Below are 25,742 nucleotides of genomic sequence, written 5' to 3' on the forward strand. Positions count from 1 at the left end.
AAATGCCATCTTTTCAAAAAGATGTTGTGTGCAAGGTAAGAGGTGAGGTCTTTTAAAATCTTGCCAGCAAATATTTGATGCAGAAGATGCATCTTAAAGTAGTAGGTCTGGATACATTACAAACAGGTTGTTTCCTGGCAACTTTCAATGCCCCCAATTCCTGTCCTTAATGGCAGATTTGAAATCCTGGTTTATGCAAATTGTGTCAAATCATAGCATACTTTGGACTCAGATATCTATTTTTTGCTGTGGCTGATAATTACATTTGGCTCCTGAGCTCCAGCTGTGAGTGGCTGAGATCAGTAATCCACAGTCCAGGCAAACTCTTGAAATGAGTGTCTTAGAATTTAGCATAGATGTCCTGAGGAAAGGGTTCAAAATATCAGATGTGAAGCATCACACCGAGAGGAGGTGCAGGTCCTTTCTGAAAACAAAACTGAAATTTCAGGTTACAGTTCCAGTGTTGCATGTGAAAGATGACTGGTAGCTTTAGTATAGATCTCACTGGTTTGCCTTGGCAGATGGATGAAGAGCAGCTATGAAAACTGTTTAGCCAAAACCTCACCCCTGACCTGGACAGCAGCTCCCAGGAACCCATTCTGGGCTTTTTATAACACTGAGAGTGAATGTCCAGTTCTGCTGGAGTGAGCCTCCTGGTGTGGGACAGCAACAGCAATCATGGTTGATAAGCCTGGACATACTGACAGATCCTGGGAAGCAATGTATTTTTTAATTCTGTTCCCATTATTTTGAACTCTCCCAGCAGAATCAGGTGGTTTTTTAATCTCTATTTACTAACCTTAGTTTCCTAGCTGTGAAGGTCATATACAACTTTGGGTAAGCTACATATTTTCATCTTGGCTATTTTTTACTTGTTCTTACTACTTTCTCCATCTCCTTCTTTTTAGATAGCAGCAGTAAACTCCAGCTAAACATTTATTGGGAGTGTTTGTTTTGGGAGTCAGGATAGTGTTTTCTCTCTGTTACTAAATTGATGAGTGATTTCTGACCCATTGCTTTCATGGTTCAGCTTCTCTGTAAACTTCTTTGGTAGTCGCGAGTTTCAGGGGCAGTGCAGATACTACCCACTGAATACACAGCTGTTAGCTAAACAGCTGAATTTTGAGAGAGGATAAATAGTCAAAAGCAGTTTGGTGGAGAGTGTGGCAAACTTACCTATTTTAAACTTGTTTTGTATTTTGGACTACTTGGACTAGTAGGATGCATTTCCAAGGTGGAAAACTAAAACAGAGAAAGAGAGAATAGCTCCAGTTCTGCTGTCAAAAGAACGCTTGACATAACCTGAGCTGTACAAAACAGTCATTCACAAATCACAGAGGAGTTGGGTGTTGTCTTGAGACCTCGCTGGAACATGGAGTATGCTTTTCATTCCCCTTTGTCATCGATGTTAAACTTCTCAAATATGTGTACTTCCATGTCTTGGTGAGAATGGACTTAATTATGGAAGGAACTGGTTTGGGCCCATTGCCTTTCAGTGCTTTCAGTAACGGTTTGAACGACAAATGCAATCAAGCTGTAAATAATTTGAAGGATGGGATTAGACTCGGTGCCCGTGAAAGGACGGGACCGGACGGTTCCCTGAGCCGGGTGGTGCCCGCGGTGCGGAGCCTCTTCCGCGCCTCGAGCAGGGCACGGGCTGGGGACCAGACAAAATCATAAATGTCCCTGATGCCATAACGAGTAATGTGTTCAGCGTAGGAGAGAAAGAATAAAATGAATTAAAAAAAAAAAAAAAAAAAAAAAGGATGGTAAGGGAGAGGAGGAATACCGGTTCTGGCAGAAAGCGGGGGGCGCGCAGCCCCACTGACGATCGCCCAGGGGCCCGGGAGCGGCAGCGGCGGAGTCCCCGCGGCGCGGGCCGGGGCCGCGTCCCGCCCGCCGGTGGGAGGCATCGCGCCGCCCGCCCCGCGTCCCTGCCCGTCCCTGCCCGTCCCCGCCGCCGCTCCCACAATGCTCAGAGCCCGCCAGGTAGCAGCAACATGGCGCGGGCCGCCGCCTGAGCATCCTCCTCCTCCTCCTCCTCCCCCTCCTCCCGCCCTCCTCCGCCTCCCGCCGCCGGGCTGCCGCAGAGGGGCCGCCCGCCCGCGCCCTGCGCCATGGCAGCCTCCGAGCTCTACACGAAGGTAGGGCGGCGGCGGGGCCGGGGCTGCGCGGGGGCGATGGGGCCGCGGGGCGGGCGCGGCGGGAGCAGCGCGGCCCGGGCGGGCGGCCCGGCGGAGCAGCGAGGGCGCGGGCGGGGGCCCGCATCCCGGCGGGCGCGGGGGCCGCTGCCCGCCGCCGGTGAGTGCCGGCCCCGCCGCGCCGGAGGGGCTCGGCGCCCCGGGCCCGCGGGGAGCCGCCGTGCCCGCCCGCCCGGCTCCGCGCTCCGCGCTCCGGCCGCGGCGGGGATGCGCCGCGGCCGGGGAACAGCGCGGTGGGGCGGCTCGGTTATCGCCTTCGGGGACGCCGTCCCGCTCCTTGAGGAAAAACGGCTTCTACGACATAAGCGCTTTGATATTCAGCTACGCTTTTTGGTGACACTGCACCTTTGGATTATATTCTTCTGGCAGTCGTTCAGAAGCCCTGCAGTCAGCAGTGATGCGCAGCGTGACTCTCATATGCTCTTTAATCAGACATTTTTCTAATCTTTTTAGTCTTGTGTGTTAGTATCTCATCAGCTTCTGCCTGGAAACAGTTACTGTCCTGTGCATCTTGATGGCAAAGCCTGCAAATTGAGATGTGGAAACGGCTGTTTTCACCCCTAGCAATGCATTGTTTTCATTGCTCTGCCTTGAGCTGATGCATAAATCTGAAAAAAAAATGACAGACAACAGGTCTTTAAGGGCAGAAGGGATGTCAGAGGTCACTGGAATTGAGCAGGGCAGTACAACATGGCACACTGCAAATACTACTTTCAGAAGGCTTGCACAGTCAAAGGGTGTTGGTAGGAAAGCCACGCCATCTAGATCCTTGAGCCACTTAGTGACATACTCCAGAATTATCCCCAGTCTAGCTCTCTGCAAGGAAGGAAAGGAAACAGACTTTTTGTTTTGACATGGATAGGTCACTTTATTTGTAGAGTCCCCTACTCAGGAGTGGTGGAACCGCGCAGTGACTGCATCAGGACAAAGCAAACCGGACAGTCCCTTCAACAGGGACTGCTCGCTCTGAGAGTGCATTTGTGTAGGAGATACTGAATGTAAGAGGTGAGGTGCATGCCTGCACCCCCAAAAGATTAATTAAATACATTAATGATATGGCACACCTTGGTGTTTTGTATCTCATACAAGAATACCTCTTTGAATTCTCCCAAAGGGATGAAATTTACCATTCTGGTCAAGAGAGCAGTGGTACTGCAGAGTTGTTTCCAGGCACCCAACAGACCTTCTCTGTGTAAGAAGTTATTTTAGAAGTGTGGTTTTGATTTCTTCTTTTCTGATGATGTTCTTCTTATGGAATTAAAATGTCTCATAAGGTGTGGATCAGACTACTTGCTTTTCCTTTTTTCTTTTTTTTTTTTTTTTTTTTTTTTTTTAATTCCCAACTTCATCTGACCTTGAATTCTCTTCACTGAGCAGTGATTCCTTTGGTCAGAAGCTGCTCCAAAAATGTGGGTGTGCTGTTGTCTTGGAACTGTGTTACAGTGGAAAGCTCGAGGCCCCTTATAATTCCTGAGGAGGGCCTGGCTCAGAGTTGGGCAGGCCAGGGTAGGAAACCTGCTGGGTGCTCAAGAGAGACTCTCTGCTGGCTCTTTCCTCAAGTAATGGCAACATGCTGCTTGAATAGCATTCAGTATCTCATCCTTGATTAGGTAACATAAATAATGGATTTAAGGTCAAAGCATGCTGAGGTAAAAAGAGCAAACACAAAGTCAGACAAGTGCAGGGATGATCCTGCAGTAGGGACTCGCTGGGTGATGAAGGCCAGTGAGGTTGTTTCTGTGCTTCTCTCACACCACAGGCTGTTCTTGTCCTCTCTAGAGACACATGGAGGCACAGAAAGAGTGAATTTCACATCTTTTTTAACTGGTAAGCAGAGATCGTCATTCAGGGCAGCTGCTTAAAGTACCAGAGCATCCAGAGCACCATATCAGCTCTTAGCATATGGTGTTGGCACAGATACTTTGCTGGCAAGCAGGGTCAGGGATGAATTTTCAGTGTGCATGTGTGTGCTCTGAAGCAAAGGCAGCTCTCTTTCCCTCTCCCACTGGATGCCTCCATCCCAGCTTGCCTGTGTTTTTCAGGTGGCTGTGGTGGTGTGAGTAGCTTGCAACAAGGGCTGGTGAAGTTATGTTAATGACTGGATGAGCAGTGTTGCAAAGAAGTTGTTGGCATTTCTTCAGATGCTGAGAATGGCAGAACAGACTTATTTCCAGCTGGGGGTGGTGGAAGTGGGGCTCTCTGCTGTATGCTCCAGTGTGTCCAGTTTGCTTGTAGGTTATCCCTTCAAATATAGGTTCTTTGCATGCCAACATAAAGCTAGCACCCACTATCCCAACCACATATTGAAATAGCTGAAAGGAACTCTTATTTTTCCAAGCTAAACTTTTTTGTTAGAAACCAGCAATACAGATTTTTTTGAGAAGTCATGCCACTCCTGTGAAAGCCCTACTGTTTTCATTCATCCAGACGTATTTCTAAATTTGGTGGCTATATAGCCAGCCTTGGAGTTGGACATGGCTGTAGTTAATCTAGAAAATTGGATTTAAGTTAAAGGACTGGCTCAAGTGGACTCACAAAGTAGTTGTGAGCAGTGGGCCCAAACCATGAGACTTTGTATTCCTGTGCCCAGTGACTCTGCAAATTCAGACTCTGCTTGGGGGCATTAGCTTTAATTTTGGGGTGAAGCAGCTTAAATCAGTTCCACATCTCAGACATTCTTACTAAAAATGTTATGTTTTTGAGCTTTGTCCTGTTGGATATATTCCTTTAGCAGGTCTAGGTGGTCTTGCTGTAAGTTCATTTCTGAAAGTTTTGGATCTTTGACCATGCAAACAAACCTAGGAGAGCCTTGGTGTGGTTCCTGGGTCATCGTAGCCCCACTGAGCAATGCTTGGGTGCCGCTGATCCATTTCAGCATTTCATTGTTTGCCAACAGCAGATGTATACCTACTTCTGCTGACCCATAAAAACTGATAGGGACAATCTAGGCCAGGTACTGGCTTTTGTTAAATGTAATTTGATTTCTGTGGAAATTAAGAACAAGGGAGGATGCTCTGCCTAGAATTGGAACTCATCGGACTACTCTGCTGAAACTGCCATATTTTGTGTTTCAAGTCACCTTTGTGAGTTTCAGGGGTGTGAAACCAAGCCCCAACACATGCTCTTCTCACCTGTACACAAAAATCAGCAAAACTGATCAGACACTGTGTTTATGCTGCCTCTTTTAAAATCAGAGTGAAGAGGTGACATTTTATTCTCTGTTTCCATCTATTTTTCCCTGAGTTTGAGTTGTTTCTCTTTCATGCTGTGTTTTCCTAGAGCGTGCTGCTTTGCCCTCTCGAGATTTCTGTTTCCCTTTTGTATGGCTGTGTACAGTGCACTGATTTATTTACTTATCCATCCAGTCAGACATTCATTTATTTTCATTCTTGCTGCTACCATTGGGCTCCTCCCTTTCCATTATCTTTGAGATGAGGGGGAGCTAGCTCCAGCTAGCTTGGTCCTGACATAGGGCCTAATCCAATTTCAGTTCTAGTGAGTGGAAATGTTCCTTTGAACACAGAGGAATCAGTAAACAGTTTTCACTGGAGAGCATGGCCTGAGCAAGCTGATCTCAGTAACTGACTTTGAAATGGTTCAGTTTGAGGGTTTATGAGCAATAAATTGAGTTAGGGAAGTGTCAGAGGAAACTGCATAGAACAAAAGCTGCTTGTGCTGTCCCCAGCGTTGCAAGTGGCCCTTTCTTGGTTTCCCGTGGCTGTCTGGAGCAGCTGCTCTGGGGGTGAAGCCAGGGGTGTTACAATGCTTGGTCTTCTCCTTTGGCTGTGCTGGGTGCTTGCAAGCAGAAATGGCAAACAGCAGGTTCTGACCAAGTAATGGCTCTGCTTGAGTACATGAGTGCTACATGGGGAGAGAAATACAGCAAAAAACAACCTGAGCGTAAGAGAGAAAATGGAACTATTTCAAAATCTCTGTGCCTGTTAGTGGGCTTTTCTTGGGATTTAAAAAAAGCTGCTTTAATTATATAGTCCTGTATATTGCTGTGCAGACTTGTTTTAAAGTAGATTCTCTCACCCAGTGTGCAAGAGGCCATTCCACACACAGAGCTGAGATATTTGACTTTAAATAAGTCAAATGCAGTTAAAGTTCTGCACAGAAAGGGCTGCTGGGTGGCAAATCCATACAGGCAGCACCAGGACTGCCAAAACTTCTCACTAGTTATACAGTTTAGCAAACAAAGGCATTAATGTTCATTGGCTACAAGTTACCTAGTTCCCTTATTAATTAGTATTCTGTCTTCTATTGGTTAATGATTCTCTTGCTTCTCATGCTATGTCTTGCATGCCAAGTGTTTCTCTTCTTTTGGGTTGGTGATTGCTTGGGTTGGTGGCTGTGTGCTGGTCAGGATCTGCCCCTGCTGGAGTTACCTTTTACCCAGTCAGAACTGATTCAGCACAGTTGCTTGAGCTGGCTCTGTTAGTTTCTTCCTTGTCTGGAGGTTCTGTGACATGTCCTTGTGGCCCCTAAATTCTGCATTCTGTGTGTGCACTGTCAGTGGACATCCTTTCCCAAGCTTTGTTAACCTCCCAGTAGGCCTGAGATCACTGAAGCAGGTCAAGCCCCAAACCTTAACAAAGCAACTCTACCAACAAATTCTTTGTTTTTCAAACACCTGGGCATCACTTAGAGCTTGTTAGCTGCTGTCTGTTTCACAGATTAAATCTCCTTTCCTGTTGATAAGGCTTGAAAATATAGAAATACCAATCAGAGAATATCCTTAGGAAAATCTTTACATGTTCCACAATTCACAGCAAAACTATTGCATGTGATCTAAGTGTTCTGTAAGCATTGAGCAGTAACCATGTGTCTCAGAAGGTGACAGCTGAGTCCTTCCAGAGTGCTGGTGCCCCTCAGTGCAGAGATGGGAGTCCTGCAGGCACAGCTGCGACCTCCTGCTCTGCTTGGAGTTGCACTGTTCAGAGAGGCTCTTGCAGAATCGAAGGTGAACTGTGGAGGAATTGCACCCTCGTGGCAGTGAGCCTTCACAGGACACTTTATAACTGCACTCTGCCTCTTAAAACCCACACAACAGAGGAACAGGGTGTATTTCAGTTGCTTCTCTGCCTGGGAGACCTGCTGTGTCACTGGAATAAACATGGTGGCATCTCTGCCAGTGACAAGTCATGGTGCTGTGCACCCATTTTACTCCTATTGCCTTTAAATAAAGGTGCTGGGGATGTAATTACCCAACAGTCCAACAATACTTGCTTTAACCTGACCTTGACATTTTACTATGTTTTTGTAAAAAAACCTGTTCTCTGTAGTCACATGTCAGCCACAGCAGCTGAAGAAACTGAGAAAGCTCTTAGCTTTGCAACTGCACTTTTGTGACATGTCAGCAGTCTGTTGGTAAAATAAGCTGTGAGCCTTGGGAAGCAAGGCAGGCCATGGTTTGAGGTGGAGCCCACTCTGCACCAGAGCTGCTCCCCTGGATGCTGAGCTTGTCTGGAGGAGGAAATGATGCCACCCTGGTGGGGTCAAAGAGGCACCAAGCTGTTGGTGAAAGCTGCTGACAGCCCACAAATAGCTTCTGGGAGGGTGCATCCTGTAGTCCTAATGGAACACTGGAAGTTTAGCATCGTTTGGAGGTACTTTTGGGGAGGGGTGATAATAGCTTTATATTTTAAAATGCTCTTCTTTTGGTTTTTGGAGTTTTTTTTCTCTGTAGACCTAATCTTGAAAGTTATGTGAGTTCTTTGTTACAGGTAAAGAACTGTGAAGATCCCATTTATAATAATTGGTCTTATTTCTTCAATTCTTTGAGTATCATGTTAAAACATTTACCTGGTAATATTAGTGGATTATGTGGGATCCCTCCCCAAATTATCACCAGCAATAATGTCTGAATATGGAGCTTCCACTGGTCTGTTTCTACTGCAGGGATTTTATAGCATGTACAGATGGGTTAAGTAATGGATTACTTTTATTTTTTAGATAAATGAATGGTCAGATAAAGTGCTGCCAAGCTCCTGCTGTGTCAGAAAATGTGTGTAATGATCACCATGATTATCTTTGGTTGAGCCAGAGAGCTCCAGGTTGAGTTGTAAGGGATAGACAGATGTACCCAGCTCTTAGGGTTTGCTTGTGGGGCCTTTGGGAGTTTAATTCTCTCCTTGTGTTCTAATAACAAAGTAGTTTCTCTTTATATAGACTCATTGCCTAATCTGTATTGAACTAAAGAAAGCATTTTTGTTATTGAAATGTGCTCATTGAGCCAGCTGAATTGGAGGAAGTCACACAAATGTCCAGTGTCACATGGCTGCACTGTTTTTAGTAGGATTTTAAAAAAGCAAGGAGTGACAGTGAGGTTGGCCAGCGGTGGCTGGTGCTGGGAGGGAAGGCAGTGTGCAGCTGGCAAGCCTGCTGTGGGGCTGTGCCTGCATCAGCTCTGCAGCCAGCCTCGGGGAGCCTGGGGTGGCTGGTGGGGACACTCAGGATGGCACAGTGTGCTTGGAAGGGACCATGGTGGGTCACCTGGGCCAGCCTCCCTGCTAAAGTAGGGCCATCCCAGAGCACGAGGCACCAGATTGTGTCCAAGTGGTTCTGGCTGGCTGAAGGGAGGGAGACTCCACACCCTCGCTGGGCAGCCTGTTCCAGTGCCCAGTAAAGAAGTTCTTCCTCATATTAGGTTGGAATTTCTGAGCATCAGTTTCGTCCTGCTGGCTCTTGTGTTGCTCAGCACCACGGAGAAGAGCCTGGTCCATCCTCTTGGCACCTCTCCTTTAGATATTTATACATATTAATGTATAATTATTTATTATATTCATACAGTAATTTATACACATTCATTGAATTTGGGTTTCATTCCTTGACAGCACAAAGTATACACAAAGCAAATATTTAATTACTGAAGTTTTGCTTGTATTACTGGGGTCTTTGACAGCTGCATGCATATATGAGCACATGTGCAGATGTTGCTGGTGTGAAAGGCATCTTGGCTAGAGGGGAGATGATGGACCCAGCTTTGCTAAGAGCTCCTCTGATAAAAGTGAGTCAGGGATTTGTTTTGTGCCTCTTGATTGAAGTCACCTAACCTTGCTGTGAGCGTGGAGTTAGGGACGAGCAGAGTCCGAGCTCCTTTGCCTGGCTGGCTTTTCTTTCACGTGCTGGAAGGTGCAGAGGTTATGTCTGATCTAATTTGTGCTCACTGTAGTGGAGCAGTGTTTACTACTGCATGTATGGTGCTTGACTCTGACAGTGAGTGTTTGAACAGTTGGGCCCAGGGCCAAGGAACAGCGTTTGGGCAAGGCTATTGTTCCTGATGCTTCATTAGCAACCTACTCGAATGAGTTGAAGCAGCAGAATGTACCTTCTGCTTGTCTTCTCTGCTGCTGAAATAGCAAGGAACAGCTTCCTATCTATCCTTAATAATAGGTGGTTGTTGCTGCAGGAAAATGTGGTGTTATGGTCAGAAATAAACCCACGGCTCCTGGAAATTTGCATTGTCTGTGATGTTGACTTTTTCATCAAACTGTGTCTTTCTGCTTATTTCCATGGACCATAACTCCATCCAAGATATGCTAGAACAGGGATGATGTTTTTAAGAGTTTGGCTGGCTCTAATTGGTATCAAACTTTTAAGTGGGAATGCACTAGGTGTGAAATTAAACCTGTTATCTAAAAGTCACGGGAGACAGAGAAGATTCAAAGTGTTATGAATTCACTGGCTCTTTGTACAGTAACTTTCCCTTTTGCTGGCTTTACTTGGAAGCTGGATCCACAATGCAGAGTTGTGTGATTGGGTTGCTAAGGCCTTGTTTGCCAGCACTAGTGGCAAGGCTTTTGGTGACTCCTGGCAGAGAACTGCATCATTTCCTCCTTGTTCTCAGTGTTCCTTGGCTTTGCTTAACCCTGGGTTTGCTTAAGCCTGGTACTGCAAAGATTTCTCTTTGTCCTGTGTGAGTAATCACACATTGCTTAATTTTATGCTTTGAAATAGAGCACATAAATCTGAAAGACCAAGCCCTTTATTCTTTATTTCTTCTTATGGCAGGGAAGTTACTTTGCTGCCCTACAGCTGTTGGGAATGATTTGTGCAGGAAAACAAACTAAAGCCTCCTGGGGATGTCTCTTGTCCAGTTCTCTGAGGAATGCTCAGTGTATGCAGTGTTGCAATAAGTTAGGACCTGTCTACTTAAAGCCCAGGTTTAATGTTTAATAACTAGAATGTATTTTCAGCAGAAGCATCCACTTTCAGGACCCTGCCATCTTATGGTGCCACTCATCTTTTAGCACAGTCTGTGTTTCCAGTTTGCTTCAGGCAGCAGCCAAATGTGAAACATGTGTGAGATGGTTCACCTGGACTGCTCAGCACTGCACAAACATGAAAAGCACAGAGTTATCAAGCTGATGATCTTGGTGATTTTGGGAATCTTCCTGGTCCTCCAGGTCATAATCTGGGCCTTTTCTGTCACAGTACATCTGCTTTGCTTGCTGCTTGCAGCTAGCTGCAGTATTTAGTTGTTTGTTTCTATGCGTCAGTCTGTTTATTTACAAATATATATAAATATAAAGAAGAAGTCGATGCTGGTAAAACCGTCTGTGTGAGTTCTGTGTGGGGTTTTTTGTTGTTGTTTTTTTTGGGGGGGGGTTGAGGTTATTTGTTTGTTTCTTTGGTTGGGTGTTTTGTTTTTGGTTTTTTTTAAGAGGCTAAGTAGTTAGTGTGGTTACATTAGAGAGTGCCTTCCTTGCTGAATTGTGGATGTTAAGGAGCTCGAAGGTAAGCACAGGAAACATTAGGCACTGCTAATGAAGTTTAAAGACTTCAGCTGAAAGTCTGTGGATTGCAAGATACTGACCGAACTTTTAATGTGAGCATTTGCAAATTTTAATGTAAATTTTGAAGAAGGTGCAAATGGATTACTTATAAAAGAAGAGATCTTGTGTTTTACACCTTCTGTTCTCCTTCATGGCATGGATTTCTTTGGCCTGTTAGCCAGGAGCAATAGCAAGATCTTTCCCTGAATAATAATGCTATGGAGGTACTAAAGGCTGGGGTAAAGCTTCTTAGAACCTTGAGGGAAAAGAAGGTACAAACATAATACCAAAAAACAAGTATGAATGAGAAGTCACCGTGATCATGGTGTGATGGAGGTGTGAATGGTTTGAGGGAGCATTATAAAGATTAAACTGGAGGAGAGTCAGTCAGGAATGCAGAATGCAGCTGTGGTTTTGTGTCTGTCAGCTCCATGCTGTTTGGTGAAAGCTGTGGCTACTTTCTGAACATCTTGAAAGCTGTTGCATTTCCCTCACTGCTCATCAAGCCTCCATTTTTGCCTTTTAACGCTGCTCCAGGTGTGGCTGTAGGTAGGTAGGGCTGTTAGGGTAATGCACATTGCCCCTGGCAATTAGCAGATGTGGCTTGTTGGGTTTATTTAGCTCTTAGGAGGCAGTGGGGAGGGTTGAGAGCAGACTCTTCCACGCTGCTTACTCTGTGGTCTGATGAGATCCCTCGCTTCAAGATCAAATGTAAAGGCTGAAGCAGCATTGCTTTGAAGAGCTCTCATTCTGTGTTTATAGCAGCTACCACAGGGTAAGTATGGCATGGGATTTGTCATGTTCTTTTCCAAGGCTGCTATATGGGTAGATGTAAACTGCATGTTTCTAGTTTGGCAGTCTTAAATATGGAAAAACAAGGTCTTCTCATTTGAATGATGTACATACCCATGGCTATGAAGAGTCATAAACTCTTGCTCCAATTACTAGTGGTGTCCTTGAGTTCTTCCATTTGATTATCACAAGACAAGAGAATTTTGCAACTGCTTTGTGGTTTACAGGAGGACACTCTTGAGCTTTGTAGAGCTGGAGAAATAACCTAAAAATACTATGAGGCAGTCTAACAATGAGGGAATTCATTGCCCCAACATGGCTTGTCACACGTTACTCTCTGCAGACTCCATGGGTTATTCATAAGTTTCTTTAAAGCAGATGACCTCAGTTGTTTTGCTGAGGAAACCAGAGAGAGAGATTCCCAAGTTGCCTTATGAGTTAGCATACACCAACACAAGGGAGATGGAAATGTGTTCTGTGGAGATTGGGCCTGTTTTGCCTGGAAAGGAAACACCAGCTGCCTCTGAAAGTGCTGAAAATTTCTGTTACAGGAGATATGGGATGGAAACAGAAGTTTTAGACTATCTGTATGCTAAAGTAAGTAGAATATGTTGAATTGTTTTCTTGGTTTTCACACAGGCATATAGGTCTGTATAGCTAAGCATGTAAGTGCTTACTAGTATCATAGTATTACAGTATAATAGTTTATTAATAAGGATTTATGTTGAGTTTGGACTTATGATCTTGGAGATACATATATGATTATTTCAACCATGCCAGACCTTAAATTCATTGTTTAGGCGATGGTCTCACTTAGAAAAAACCTTGCAAGAGGAGAAGCAATTGCAGAAGTTGTTAGAATTTCATGTCTGAGTGCACTTCCCTGTGACAGTCTCACGTATCAGGAATGTAAAGCTGATTTAAACTTTTTGCAAACAATCAAAGAGAGAGCACTTGTAGAGGAAAGCAGTGGAATAGTTTGTCCAAGGCTAAATGTGGTATGCTTGAACGTTTGCTTCAGCTGGTGTGACAGGGTGCAGTTTCCTCTCTCTGCAGCACAGGGCTGTTTCCCATGGCCTGCCCTGCTGGGCAGGATGGCTCGGGGTGCTGGCAGCCAGCACAGCCCCTGCTCCCCTGTGCCTGGCTGGCGAGGGCAGGGCTGACAGTCCAGGGGAAGAAATGGCTGCTGCTCTTGCTGGGAGGTTTTTTAGAGCAGCTCCATGGCCACTAACCCCAGTTCTGCTTTCACAGCTTCCCCCAGTTGTCGTGGAGGAGGGGCAGCTCCTGGGGAGGTTTGACTCTGCTCGCTGGTTTTGAGCTTGAGCTTGCCAGGTCATTCATATCAGGCCACTCTGGTTTCCTTGTGTGGGGACTTGCTGTAAATGACTCTTAATTTCCCATGAAAAACTGGTGGAACTAAATATGGCTTCATTAGAGGTGCTACACTGGTGTCAGTTTGCTGCTGTAGTAGAGCAGAAAGGTGTCTGGGTGACAGCTAGGCTCTGGGTTAGCTGAGTAAAACTAATTCTCCTTGAATAACTCAAGCTAAGTCAGTAAAAGCTCTGTTTTAATGATGCAACTGCATCTCAGCTGGGGCTTCTGTGTTGGCCTAACAAAAAATACTCGGTTATTTTTGCTTTATAAAACCTCAGTTTGGTGTTTTACTTCAAATGTGGCTTTTTGGGGGCCTAGGATTAAGTAAAAACAAGACGGTGCTTTTGGACTTGAGCTCAGCTTTACAGAAGGACACTCAGAAAAGTACAGCCTTCTCCATGCTCAAATATATTTCCTTTAATTTTTAACTTCCAAATTAAACTTTCACAGTTAAGTCAGCAATTGTCCATGCTCCAGATGTTTTACAGATAGCAGAAAATGTAGCCTTGTTTCACCTCTATGAGCTAGGTGAGCAGTTATGGCCCCTAGTACGACTTCTTTCTCAGTAGGTTCTTGCTCCAAACTGCAGTGCTGTGGCACGGTGCAGTACTGTAAAGTGCAGGCAAACCCAGTGGGAAGAAATGATGTGCAACATCACTTCAGAAGGCTGAATGATTTCTTTATTATAACTATGCTATAATCCATTAATATGCTATATAAAGGAAGATACTAAACCTACATACCTGCTTTCTCTAACTACCATATCTAACTACTAACAACTTGTGACCCTGTTTGTGAGAGTCCTGACATAGGTGGATTGGATTGGCCACCAGCCTCCAACAATCCTCACCAGAATCCAATCAAGCAATCACCCCAGGTAACAATTCTCCAAACACATTCCACATAGGAAAAACAAGGAGCAGAAATAGAAATTGTTTTCTCTTTCTTTCTCTCTGTGCTGCTCTATGAAAAATCCTGAGAGAGAGAAATGTGCTGCCACGGTGCAGTGCATCTGTCTGATCAGTACAGCCCTTTATTTTGCCATCCTGCATAAGCAAGTACTGGATACACCCAATAATGCCAAGGCAGGGCTGCAGGTGGCTCAGTGCTGGGGCAGGGGCACTGGGAGGGGAGGCTTCCTCCTGCTGTGTGTGTGAAGCAGGAGCCCCCAGCTGCAGCCAGCCCCTTCCCACCCACACCAACACTGGGTACGTGTGAGAAGTGAGGAGTGACTCAGGGAGTCTGTCTCCTGCCCCTGAGGTTTCTAGAAACTTCAGGGAAAATAATTGCAGAAAACTTCTGGAAGATCTTAAATCCATCTGAGACCTGACAAAGTGAAATCAGCATTTCATTGTGTGACATCAGCATGAAAAATACAGAAGAAACATGAGGGTCTGGACTGAATTTAGAAGTTATGTCTGTTTCTGCATTTATGCTGTCAAGTCTGTATTATAGCTTGCATCATCTTGATGTTGAAACAAAATCCTGCAGCCACTTGTTTTATTTGCCTTTACAGTGTTATTGAATCTTAAGTTTAGATACCCATGCAGTTGTGTTGAATATCTTTTTGTTTCTTAGGTGTAGGCTTTTTTAAAATAATTTTTTAATTGGAGCAGCATTCACTGTAAGCACATAAATATGAAATCATGCATCCTTTTCCTAGTGAGGTTTCTTCAGTGCAACAAGTCTCATTAGCTGAATATTCAGGGTAACTGCAGTTGTTTCGTTTGCCCTTAAATTTCTTGTGGCCACTCTTGTACAGTTCCTGTAACATGTTTTTCAGGTTGGATGAAGACTTATAATTAACTTATTTTTGAAATCACTAGCATATAATTCCTTGTTAGCCTTCATTTTGGTGGCATGGATTGAAGTGCAATACAGCATTTGCTTCTCTGTGTGGGTATGACCCCAAATGAAATTTTACATGAGTCAGAATATTTTCCTGTCTCTCAGCCTGAGGTAGGCGTCACACTTCTGCTCCATGTTTTTGCAGATCTTATTGTGGTTATTCAGCTGTTTTGTGTCTGAAGCAGTGTCCAGAACAATGGTGGGTTTGATCTCACTCTTACTGCCATCTTTTGTGGAGATTCTTCAGAGCTGCATTCATTCCTTTGACAGGTCTAGAAATCAAAACTCTTTCAAACACAAAATTTTCTTCAGTATTGCTGTTTCTGTGAATGTGTATTTTTAAGCCTGGTTTACTTTAAATTAGCGCTTTTTTTTTTTTTTTGAGAAACATACTGAATGAAATGAGAACAGCATCTGCATGGAATAAGATAGCAGTGCTGCTGTTTCACTGAGGGTTTGTGCTGAGTTATTATGCTGCAGGTTTGGGGATGACTGGTGGAGAATGAGGCATCCTGTGGGCAGGTGGGGAGCCTCAGGCCAGAGGTGCAGGAGCATCACTCCGTGCCATCCACATGGGCTCGTGGGAGTGGCAGGGACACGAGGAGGGATGTAGCTGTGCTTCTCTTCTAACATTCTGGCCAGGCCACTTTGTGAAACATCTCGTTTTTCTGTAGCTGGTCACACAGCCTTGATTAAGCCCTCTCAGAAGCAGCATGTAGGCAAATCCAGGTGTACCCAGGCAGTCTGCATGGGACTCCCCATCTCTGGGTTTCAGCAGCCAGTGCTGCTGGCATGACACCTCCAGGAGCTTACAGAGAATGAAATGTGGCCATGGCCATGGCTGAGGGTGGCTGGCTGCTTGGGGAGGGTGGAGAGGAGCCTGGGAAAGGGGATCTGTGGAGTGCAGCAAGAGCTGTTCCTGCATGCAGCAGCTTAGGGGGGTGAATGAGCAGCATTTTGGTAGCTGAAGTATTGTTTGGGTTAATAACAGCTGGTTATAAGCCACATCTGTCTCCCTCTGTACAGCATTTGAAGAGAAGGTGAAGTACAATCAATATAAAATGTAGGAAGCTGTGTTTTCAAAGGTGTAGAAAATGCTCAACTTTTAAATGTTTCATGTGGTTTAACTCTGTAAAAGTGTTTCATAGGACCATTGTACCAGTTACAACCTTGGAATAGAACTCTTCTTTGATAGATTTGGTAGTTTAAAGTAAAACTGCATTTTTTTGGCCTTGATGTCAGGACCAAGGTGTAGATTTCCAGGGTGGTAATTTTCTCTGAATTTGTGTACATAGATATCCTGTGTTTGGGATTTAGGGTTTTTTGCATCCCTTTGAAGCAAGGTGAGGTTCAGCTATGTAAATCAGTGTTTTTCCAGTGGCTGATGATACAGACCTTGCTGCAGTGAATCTGTGTGGGATGCTGACAGTTCTTGCTTGTACCTTGTACAATCAAGGCATGTTTTGCAAAGGACATACAAGTGGCTTTTGTTGTTGCAAGCCCCCAGGCCCTAGATACAAAGAATACTTTGTAAAAATGCTTAAAAGGAGGAAAGAAGGGAGGGAGGTGGGGCTTTTATAGCCTTATGATTCAAATGTAGTGGATATTTACAGGGTAGATGAAGTTCTCAAGTACCACAGACTTTCTCTCATTGAGCTGCACTCCAGGAGTTCCCTTGTGCATGGTGTGGATGCAGTGCCTCACCTGCATTCCTGTGAGCCAGCTTTGCAGACCAGCATCAGTGGTATGTTACACACAGTGGTGATATCCTAGGGGTAGCTCAGAGCCTGGGTCACTGCTGTCCCCTGGATTCTGTTTGGGAGCTCTGCTTGGGGCTGGTCAGGAATTCCCATGAGACAGAATAACACAGGGCTTTTGATCTTCCTGTGAGGTCAACTAACTCTGTGGGATTGTTGTTCAGATAAAACATTAATACTAATTGTCACTTATATTTCCCCTACTGTATATGAGGGTATAAATTTCTTTTCAAATTAATTCAGGCCTTAAACTCTACAAGGGGTTTGTAAATGGCTCTTGCTGAACAGCAAGACAGAAAATATGCTCCACACCCAAAGAGTGCTGCTACCTTTAAGAAAACTGTAATTTCTGTTTGGATTTTTTTTTTCAAAATTAATTATTTCATTTCCCTCTGGCCCTAAAAAGAATTAAGATGAGTTGGTCAGAGGTTTGCAGCAGCCCACTTGTCATGGGGATGCTCTACTTTCCAATCCTGCCTGGTTACTTGGCATTTTTATGAGAGAAGAGTAAAATCCTGTCTGACTTTTCAGAGTGCAGGCAGCAGCAGCACTCTGAAAACAGGAGTGCTGAAACAGTGTGTCCTTGGACTGCCCATGGATCACAGGATGGGTGGCACAAATTTTAGTGGTTTCAGCAGTGGGTGAAACAGGACTTCCTCCTGAGTGATTGTGATCTCTTTGTAGGAGATCCAGACTGGTCAAGTTAAGACTTGTGTTTGCCTGTTACTCAGCTGGCTGTTGATCTGCTTGTGTAGAGCTTATAAAAACTTAACTTTTCTGTTTCAAGTATTTCTAGGCTCAGTATTATTGTCTTTGGTGGTGGCACTATGAGCCAAGCATAGGGAAAATATGAGGCTGAAAGGAAATTGTTCTAGTAGCATCAAATTGTATTTTCAAAGCAAGCCCAGCCAAGGAAATCCCAGAGCTCAGAAATCCTTTTGTAATAACTTTGCATTTTGCAAAGATCAGTTCAGCACTTCTGCAGTGTGAACGTTGATGACTGTGTGCTCTGTTTTGTTGTTACACCTTGCTGGCAGAGACACGTCTTTTCCAGCCTAGCAATGCAGCCTGCTCTCTCCAGGTGGCCATGTTCAGTCAGCAGCAAGTTCACATTGAATAATTTTGGTGAAATTTGGTTTTGACTTTCACCAGCTGTTGCTGTTCCACTGGCTCCTTCAGCTAGTGCTGCCAGAATTGACGGTGTCTCTTTGATCCTGACATGAATGAGCTGCTTTACTCCTGCCCAGACCCGAGGTCATTCTTGAAAGGGAGGAGGGCAGTGTCTCTCCTACTTCTTTTCATGATTAACATGTGAAAGACTGTGGGTTTTGAGGCTGTCTGAAAATAAAAAAAAGAGATGATCTCTGCTGGAGTGAAAATCATACCAGTTCACTGTAGGTCGTGCTGAGAAACTTGGGACAGCTTTCTCTGAGTTGAAATTTCCTTTTTCTTTCTAGGATGTAGCTCATTTAATGAATTCTTTTAGCTCTTGGCCAAAGAGCTGTTGAGCTGGGAAGATAGCTGTATCTCCTTCTTCTGTGTTTGTGATTGTGCAATGGAAGTAGAAAACGATTTGCCTGCTGACGAGACTGCTGAGCCGCTTGCATTGCTAATTCCGTTTTGTCAGCAATGTGCTTCAAGAGGCTAACATCTCAGAAGAGAGGCTTTGTGAGTCATATCATATGGTCTCATTTGATAGATAATTGTTACAGTCTGCTGATTTCTTCATGTGATCTAAGATGAAATCACGAGGTATGACAGAATATTGTGATTTTCTATTATATTTTCTTATGATGTAAAATTGTAGTAATCCAGCCAACCTTCTGACCCACCAATAAGATGTGAAAACTTCTGTGTTTGTTTTCTGCTGTGCGCTCTCTCAGAGTTCTTTATAGATGTCTCTAAACTCTTGCCCAGCTTGTCCTTCCTTGAACAAAGTATGGCACTTCACACTTCCAGGGGATTTTGGAGATGTTGGGGTTTTTTTTATGTTGGTCTGCTGAGTCTGGAAGAGAGTCTAGGCAGGAAACTGAGATCTGAAATAGTCCTGTCATTATGCATTTAATTATTTCTTTTTCGTCTGAATTCCAGGACATCTCTGTATCCCTTCTGTTTTCATTCTGACTTTCAAACACGTTGAGGTTGAGAGGTGGTGCTGGAGGTGCCCTTTGTTGCAGGGTGGGAGGATGTGCTGTGTGCCCTCCCCAGCCTCTCCCATCCTGCACCTCCAGTCACGAGAGCAGCTCATCAGTGTTGAGCCACAATCATACCCACAGAAGGAGGATAGCAAAGCTCATTTATTTGGGCCAAATCAGCACTGAAATATGAAGTGCAAGTGACACCAGTGGTAAACTTGGGCTGACATGAAAGGTAGCAATATTTATCTAAAATTTTATTTCATGGCCTTGCCTCTGGAGTAAGTCATACTTGTATCTCCCCAATCAGAAGTTTTATTTTGGTGGTTCAAAATTCGCTTTGAAATACTATGAAGAGTAATGTATTTATGGATCATAATTAGGATGATTAAACTAAAATTAATTTGATTCTTGCTGTAATTTATATTGTCATTTCAGTGCTAGAATTTTAGACAGTGTAGTCATTTTTAAACCAGAATTTCCTTCCCTTTTTAGAAGGCTGATTCGTAAATCAATGGCTCTAGAATTTTACCTTATTTTAGCCTTATTCTGTTGTCATAAACCCTATTTTATATACTAGTAAATAAAGAGGGATGAATAGCAGATCTCAGAGTAAGGTATTTCCCAAGAGAGGCCCTTGGTCCTGTTTCCACCAGTGTTGGTGCTTTGTTTTTCTCTGTAGGGTTGGATCCCAGTAAAGGCTAGGCAGCGATGGAATTTTAGTATCAATTGATTATATAAAAGCATTAAAATCTGATTTTGCAAAACATTCTGCTAAGTTAATGAGGTGAAAATGTTGAGAAATGATTCAGTACTTATAATTAGGAACATCTCTCTCTTTCCTCCCACCCATTCCTTTTACCAGGTGTTTTCTTTGGCAGGGATTTAAGGCTAGGCACTGGTGCTGGAGATGAAAAGCTACAGCCTGGCACTCCTTGGATGGCTTTAATATCTGTGGGGTTGTGTCATGGAAGGTTCTGCTGTCTGTAGTGGCTCAGTTTCTATGGTGATCTGTTTTCTGCTTTCTCTAGACAGTATAAAATGTACAGTTTTAGCTGGATAAATTCAAGATGCTTGTTTCATGCTGCCATAGATTGCATAGTTAGAAACTGCTACACAGCATTTGCTGCTTCAGGTTATCAACATTTGTCTTTCAGGCTGCTGCCTTTCTTGGATCAGGAAGCTTTTCTTTGTGTAGCCCAAAGGAATGCAGCCTCCTGATTCCTTCTGCTGGACAACATTTAAATGCTTTCCTCTTTCTCATTTACTTTGCTTTCTGTTAATTCCTTGGAAGGAATATCCTATCAGAAATATTGGGGGTGAGGAACTTCTTGGAGACAGAACCTGGTCAAAGTGTGGTATGCATTCAGTCTTCAGCTGTGGCTGATTATGATGTGAAATTGTGATTTGAAATTACTGTTGTATGAAATCATAAGTTTATGATTTATATAGTTTTACTAAGTATCTTTTGAACCAAGTGGAAAGAAAACATTGTTCCTTAGCATGCTACTTGACTTTAATATGGCACCTCTACTGTTAAGTCCTGTTTAATTATTTTGGACTTCTTATAGTTTCTGTGGGTTTGTGCTTGCATTGCACATACGCTTGTTAGTACAGACCTTCATTTCACTTCAAAGTTCCTTGCTTTGTGAATTAGGGATAGAGAAGGGCTGAAAACAACTTACCCAAGTGCCCAAACCATGCCTTCTTCTGCTGCTTTCCTCTGTTATACAATGCTCTGTGATTGGCAGGAGCACATACTGAGTAACTGTTTTGGGCATCTTTTGTTTTTCAAATAATTTATCTCCTGGGGAGTGGGGAAAAGATTATATAAATAATACAGTAATGCAGCACTTTTGCACTGAAAACACTAGCAAATACATATGAAACTATCAAAACTCAAAGAAAAAACCAAGCCACACAAGCACAAATTGACTAAAAAGAGCAAAGCATCTTGTCTTTTTATAAAGTAGATTCTTAGGGCTGGCAGTAACACCCAGTGATGATGAAGAAAGGCCAGGTGTGGGAGCATGACATACTGTGTAGTGGGAATGATGAAAGGGAGTTTTTATTTATTTGTTTCATTGTCTTTCTCCTTTCACTTGGTTTATGTGTGTGGGCATAAGCTGTGCAGGAGCTCTGGGGTGAGGGCAGTGCTTTGAAGGCTGCCATGTGTTCAGGGTAAAACCCATTGATTTAGGCTCTTGTAAATTACCCGTGTGCAGTGTTCTTAAGGATCATCACAGGTATGGGAAACAAATTGCTTCCTGAAGCTCAGAATTCCTGCAGGCACTGAGCCTCCCTGGCAGCTCCAGCTGGGCAGATGCACTTCCCTCTCCCAGCCCAGGGGCTGGGGCTTCACGGCTCCTGCTCCCCAAACTGCTGCTCAACACATTTTATTATGCCCTGTCTTGCAACAAAAAAACAATATGAAGTTTTTGATGAAGTCTTTCAGAAAATCCCTAGCAGAAACAAGCAGTTTCTAATCTTCTATAGTGGGAAAACTGGATTAATAAGGGGGAAAAAACCCTCCAGCATTCTTTGAGGCAGAGGAAACTATACATAAAGAAGTTGTGTAAGATTAGGTGGTGAACATGATGACCAAATGCAGTTTTCTCTGCCATCAAACGCCATGCTTTGACAAATACATTACAGTTATTTTGAAATAAGTTAGTGGACTGAGAATGTTTTGCAATGAGGTGCAGGAGTGCACCTCCAGAGCCAAGAAGCTGCTTTGTTTGCAAAGGTGTGGGTGTGGTGTGATCTCAGTGCTCTCTAGGCATAGCAGGAGCATTGCTGCAGGAACTTGAACATATTAAAAATATTACAGTCTTTTCCTTGTTCTACTCAAGAGCTGTTTTCACATGTGTGTATTTGCATGTTCATGTGACTCTGTAAGTGACCAGCTGGTTTCTATATCTCTTTAACTGATTTTTGAATATGAGGTAACAATCTTCACTCATTGAAAAATATAAATATTCTTACTGGTTTTGAAAACAAATCATATGTTTGCACTGGGTCACTTTTATGAATAAAGTTTGTATGAAAATGGTTGTTAATGGGAATATGGTTTGTTGTTGGGTTTTTTCTTTTATCTGGAGGCCTTTTCAACCAAATCTTTCAGGTTTTTTTTTCTTTTGGCATTCTAAATATAATCAGTTTTAAACTAGCTGTGTTTGTAACTACAAAGGAAGAGCTTTTAACACTTGATCAGGCAGCTTTGTCTAAATTAACACAGATGGGCTGAAGTATTCTCTTTGGGGAAAAAGAAGACAAAAATGGCTCTATAATATCATGCTATAAATGCATTTAGAACCTACTCAAAAGAGTTACTCCAAGTAATCTTTTTGGATAGCCAAATTTTTGATATTTCTGCTGACTTTTTTTTTTTTTTTACTTTGTAGATTTGCAGCATTGAATGTGTCTCTTGGAATACCTTCTGCATAGAAAATGTGTTTTTTCTCTCTGTGTAGGCAATAAAATTTTGCTTGTGCAGCCATTTATCAGTAGAACAAGTTATTCACCTCGGATGTACTAATTAACTTGCCTCTTGCTTAAGGGTTTGTCTGTTAAACATGTATTTAAAAAAGAAAAAGAATCATGTTAGTGTCATTTATTTCAATGATTTAACTATAGTGCAACCAAAGCTCACGGATCTTTTGCTGTTGTTGTTGTACTGCAGTATGCCAGGGTTTGGATCCCTGATCCAGAGGAGGTGTGGAAGTCAGCAGAACTCCTCAAAGATTATAAACCTGGAGATAAAGTCCTTCAGCTTCGACTTGAAGATGGCAAGGTAAGTCTGTGTATTGTTCGTAAGCTGATAGTTCTTGTTCTCAACCAGAGTCTGATGTTTCTATTGCAGGAAACTCTGCTGTCAAAATATATCTGTATTTAGGTGTGTGCAGTTGGTTTTGTCCACTCACTTTCTGCAGCATTTTTTTAGTGTGATAAATTTTACTGTTTAGTTACAAAAATAAATTTGGACTTGTTTTTAAAATAAATTAAAAAGCAGTTGCTTTTCTCCTCTGTCTCTTATGTTCAGTGGCATCATCTTTTTCTACTTATGCCATTAAATGTATAGCCCTGGTTTGCTGTTCCAGAGAGACAGGGTTGCTAGGAGAACAGTGGTGCCGAGAAAGAGCTGTGACTTTTCAATTGAACATAACCAGCAAAAAATTAATAAAGATAAAAAAGGCAAGGATTAAGGACATTACAAAGAAGATGCTGTGTACTGTGTTGAGAAATGATGACATGTCCATGTACAGCTCACATCCTTTGAGCTGATTTTTTTTTTTCATGGAAATAGCCAGATAAATAAAGTGGTTTTAGATCTAGAGACAGATGCAATTAGAACATCTGTATTAGAGATGAATTTATATCTGAAAAAATTTCTAAGTAGCATTTTTTCCAGTATTTGTGTTCTTCACGGTGTTCTGCCAACGTTCCTACGTTGTGTTACCACATAGGAATCTGGTATTGGTGGGAATCTTCTTCCCCTCCCTGTTCCACTCAAGAGAAAAACAATAGGGAAATCCTGATTGGATTTATGATATGGCATATTTTGGTTTAATAAAAAGATATGGCAGCAAAAGCATAGGGTTTGCTTAACTAATAGTCTAAAAAGATGGTGTCTATATACATACAGAAAACCCCTCTGGGAAGTTTTAAACGACGTTTTTGGAGAAAGAACTGCTAACTCAAATCACCAGAGATCTGAAATGGTGCATTGTGGTTTTTTTACCTTGCACACGTTTTGCTGGGAGGAAGGGCTGGAGGAGCTGAGTGAGGAGACCTAACCAGCAGCTCTTTGCAGTGTGTCCATTTGATTTCCAGGACCTAGAGTACAGCCTCGATCCGAAGACGAAGGAGCTGCCGCCCCTGCGGAACCCTGACATCCTGGTTGGTGAGAATGACCTGACAGCACTCAGCTACCTGCACGAGCCTGCTGTCCTGCACAACCTCAAAGTTCGCTTCATAGACTCCAAACTCATCTACACCTATTGTGGCAAGTACTGACTTTCACACCATAGCCTTTACAGAGATTGCCCTGGGCAGGAAAAGGAAAGTTGTCTGTTGATAAGTCTGCCTTTAACTTAAAATCTGTTAGTGATAGGACATGCTGGACTATTCTTAGGGAAATCTCTATGTTTGTGGTCATTAATGGACTGGAGAATGTTGAGGTTCAGAGAAAATTGACTTCACTGTGTGTTCCTCTAGCTCCCCAATAGAATCTATTTATAAAATGTGTATTCAGCAATTTCTGCTTCACAGTGGGATTCCTGTCTGGTTGGTGTTCTCCTTAGGCTTGCTCAGGTTGGGTGAGCTGGGAGGAGGCTAACACACTGCAGATGCAGGAGCTGGCCTTGCTCCCTGGTGGATTTGTGGCCCACCTATAATTGCCTACTGCTGCACTGAGCTCCTCCATCTCTTTTAGAAGACATCAGTTTATTTTCTTTTATATGTTTTCCAATCAGGGCGACTACAGAAGTGAATTTGTTCATGAGCCATGGCTTGTCTCACCAGTTACAATTGATCTTGGTTTTAAAAATAACATTTAACTCACAGTGGAGGTTGCCCAAACTTGTAATTGCCTGTATTTTCAGATGGCCAAAATGGAAGAAAGCTACTTAAATAATCACTTTATGATAAAGTGCAAAATTGCAACTGAATGGTCTGTTTTAAAAATAAACATTGTGAGGTAGTTAAGGCTTGAAATTTAGATCTGATGCTTCTGGGCTTTTTTTTTTCTATGTGTGCATATGTTTCTTTTAGCATAACTTTTCAGTAAGACGAGCAGCACGTTAAACATGCTGTGATGGACAGACAGAGGCATTAACATCCTGCCACATTTTGCTCACTCTGGCTGCTCCTAATCTGCAGATGCTCAGCAGGGCACATCTGTTCCCAGGCATGCTGTCAGCAGTGACCAGACCGTGGGGACTGGATCAGACTTTGCCACCCCCTGCTTGCAGCCAGACTTCATTCCCATAGGAGTGGGTGATGATTCACACCACATCTCATCCAGTCATGCAGTTGGAGCACAGAATAATTTAGGTTGGAAGAGACTTCTGGAAGTCTTCAGTGAATCTTCCTACTTAAGTCTGACTAGATGAGGTTGCTCAGGGCTTGGACCAGCTCAAGTATTTGAGTATCTCCAGTGATGCCTCTCTGGGCAGCCCCTGCTGAGGGTGCACGCTGTGGTCCCAGCACTGGGAAACCACCTCAGTTCCTCAGTACAGACATCATCTGTGTTTCTTTCCCAAGTGCCCCTATGGCAAAGCTCTTGTGTGAAAGGGCTTTTGTACAACTGGAGCCTCATGGCCTGAGCTTGTAAGGGGTTTTCAGTCTCAGTTTTGTGGTCCCCTAACACCACCATACCCCTCCCACAAGCCTGTCTGGGTTGTGTCCTGACTGCTTGTAGACAGGCTCTGTGTTGAGCAGCATTTAAGAGGCTTTCAAAAGGAATGTGTTGTCTGTTGGTTGTTTCCCTGTGTTTGGGAAAACATGAAAAAGGTACTTTTCAAGTATTCCCCAGTGCGGCTGGTTGTGGTTTTGGCTGGTTTTATCATTTCTCGTGGGGCTGGGAGGCCTTTAGCTCTCTGTGGCTGGGTCTGCCAGAGGGCCTGGGATGGCAGAGCTGGGTCAGCTGGTTTGCTTCCAAACAAGACTCAAGTGGTTCTGGGAGCTGCTTGGATGTTTGTCAGAAATGTGTGGAGCCAGCAGTGTGGGGGCTCCTGGTGCTCAGAGAGAAGGAGGTGTTGGAGGTTCAGCGCTGCTGAGGAATGTGCTGTGCAGTGATTTATTCCCCTGGGACGTAGGCAGGTCTATGTTGTGTTACAGGCTGAGCAAAATAGAGTT

General features: G+C 43.7%; 1 protein-coding gene across 1 annotated transcript in view; it reads left to right on the plus strand.

The window, feature by feature from the left end:
- Positions 1 to 2,072: 2,072 nt before the first annotated feature.
- MYO5A (myosin VA) overlaps positions 2,073 to 25,742 on the plus strand; it is a 98,767-nt gene continuing 75,097 nt past the window's right edge. Inside the window, exons 1-3 of the mRNA XM_053988267.1 lie at positions 2,073 to 2,144; positions 22,567 to 22,677; positions 23,718 to 23,889. Of these exons, the coding sequence (XP_053844242.1) occupies positions 2,118 to 2,144; positions 22,567 to 22,677; positions 23,718 to 23,889 (310 nt within the window). The 5' untranslated portion in view covers positions 2,073 to 2,117. The remainder of the gene's footprint in view (positions 2,145 to 22,566; positions 22,678 to 23,717; positions 23,890 to 25,742) is intronic.

Source organism: Vidua macroura, chromosome 12 (assembly GCF_024509145.1).
Source record: "Vidua macroura isolate BioBank_ID:100142 chromosome 12, ASM2450914v1, whole genome shotgun sequence".
Taxonomy (NCBI): Eukaryota; Metazoa; Chordata; class Aves; order Passeriformes; family Viduidae; genus Vidua; species Vidua macroura.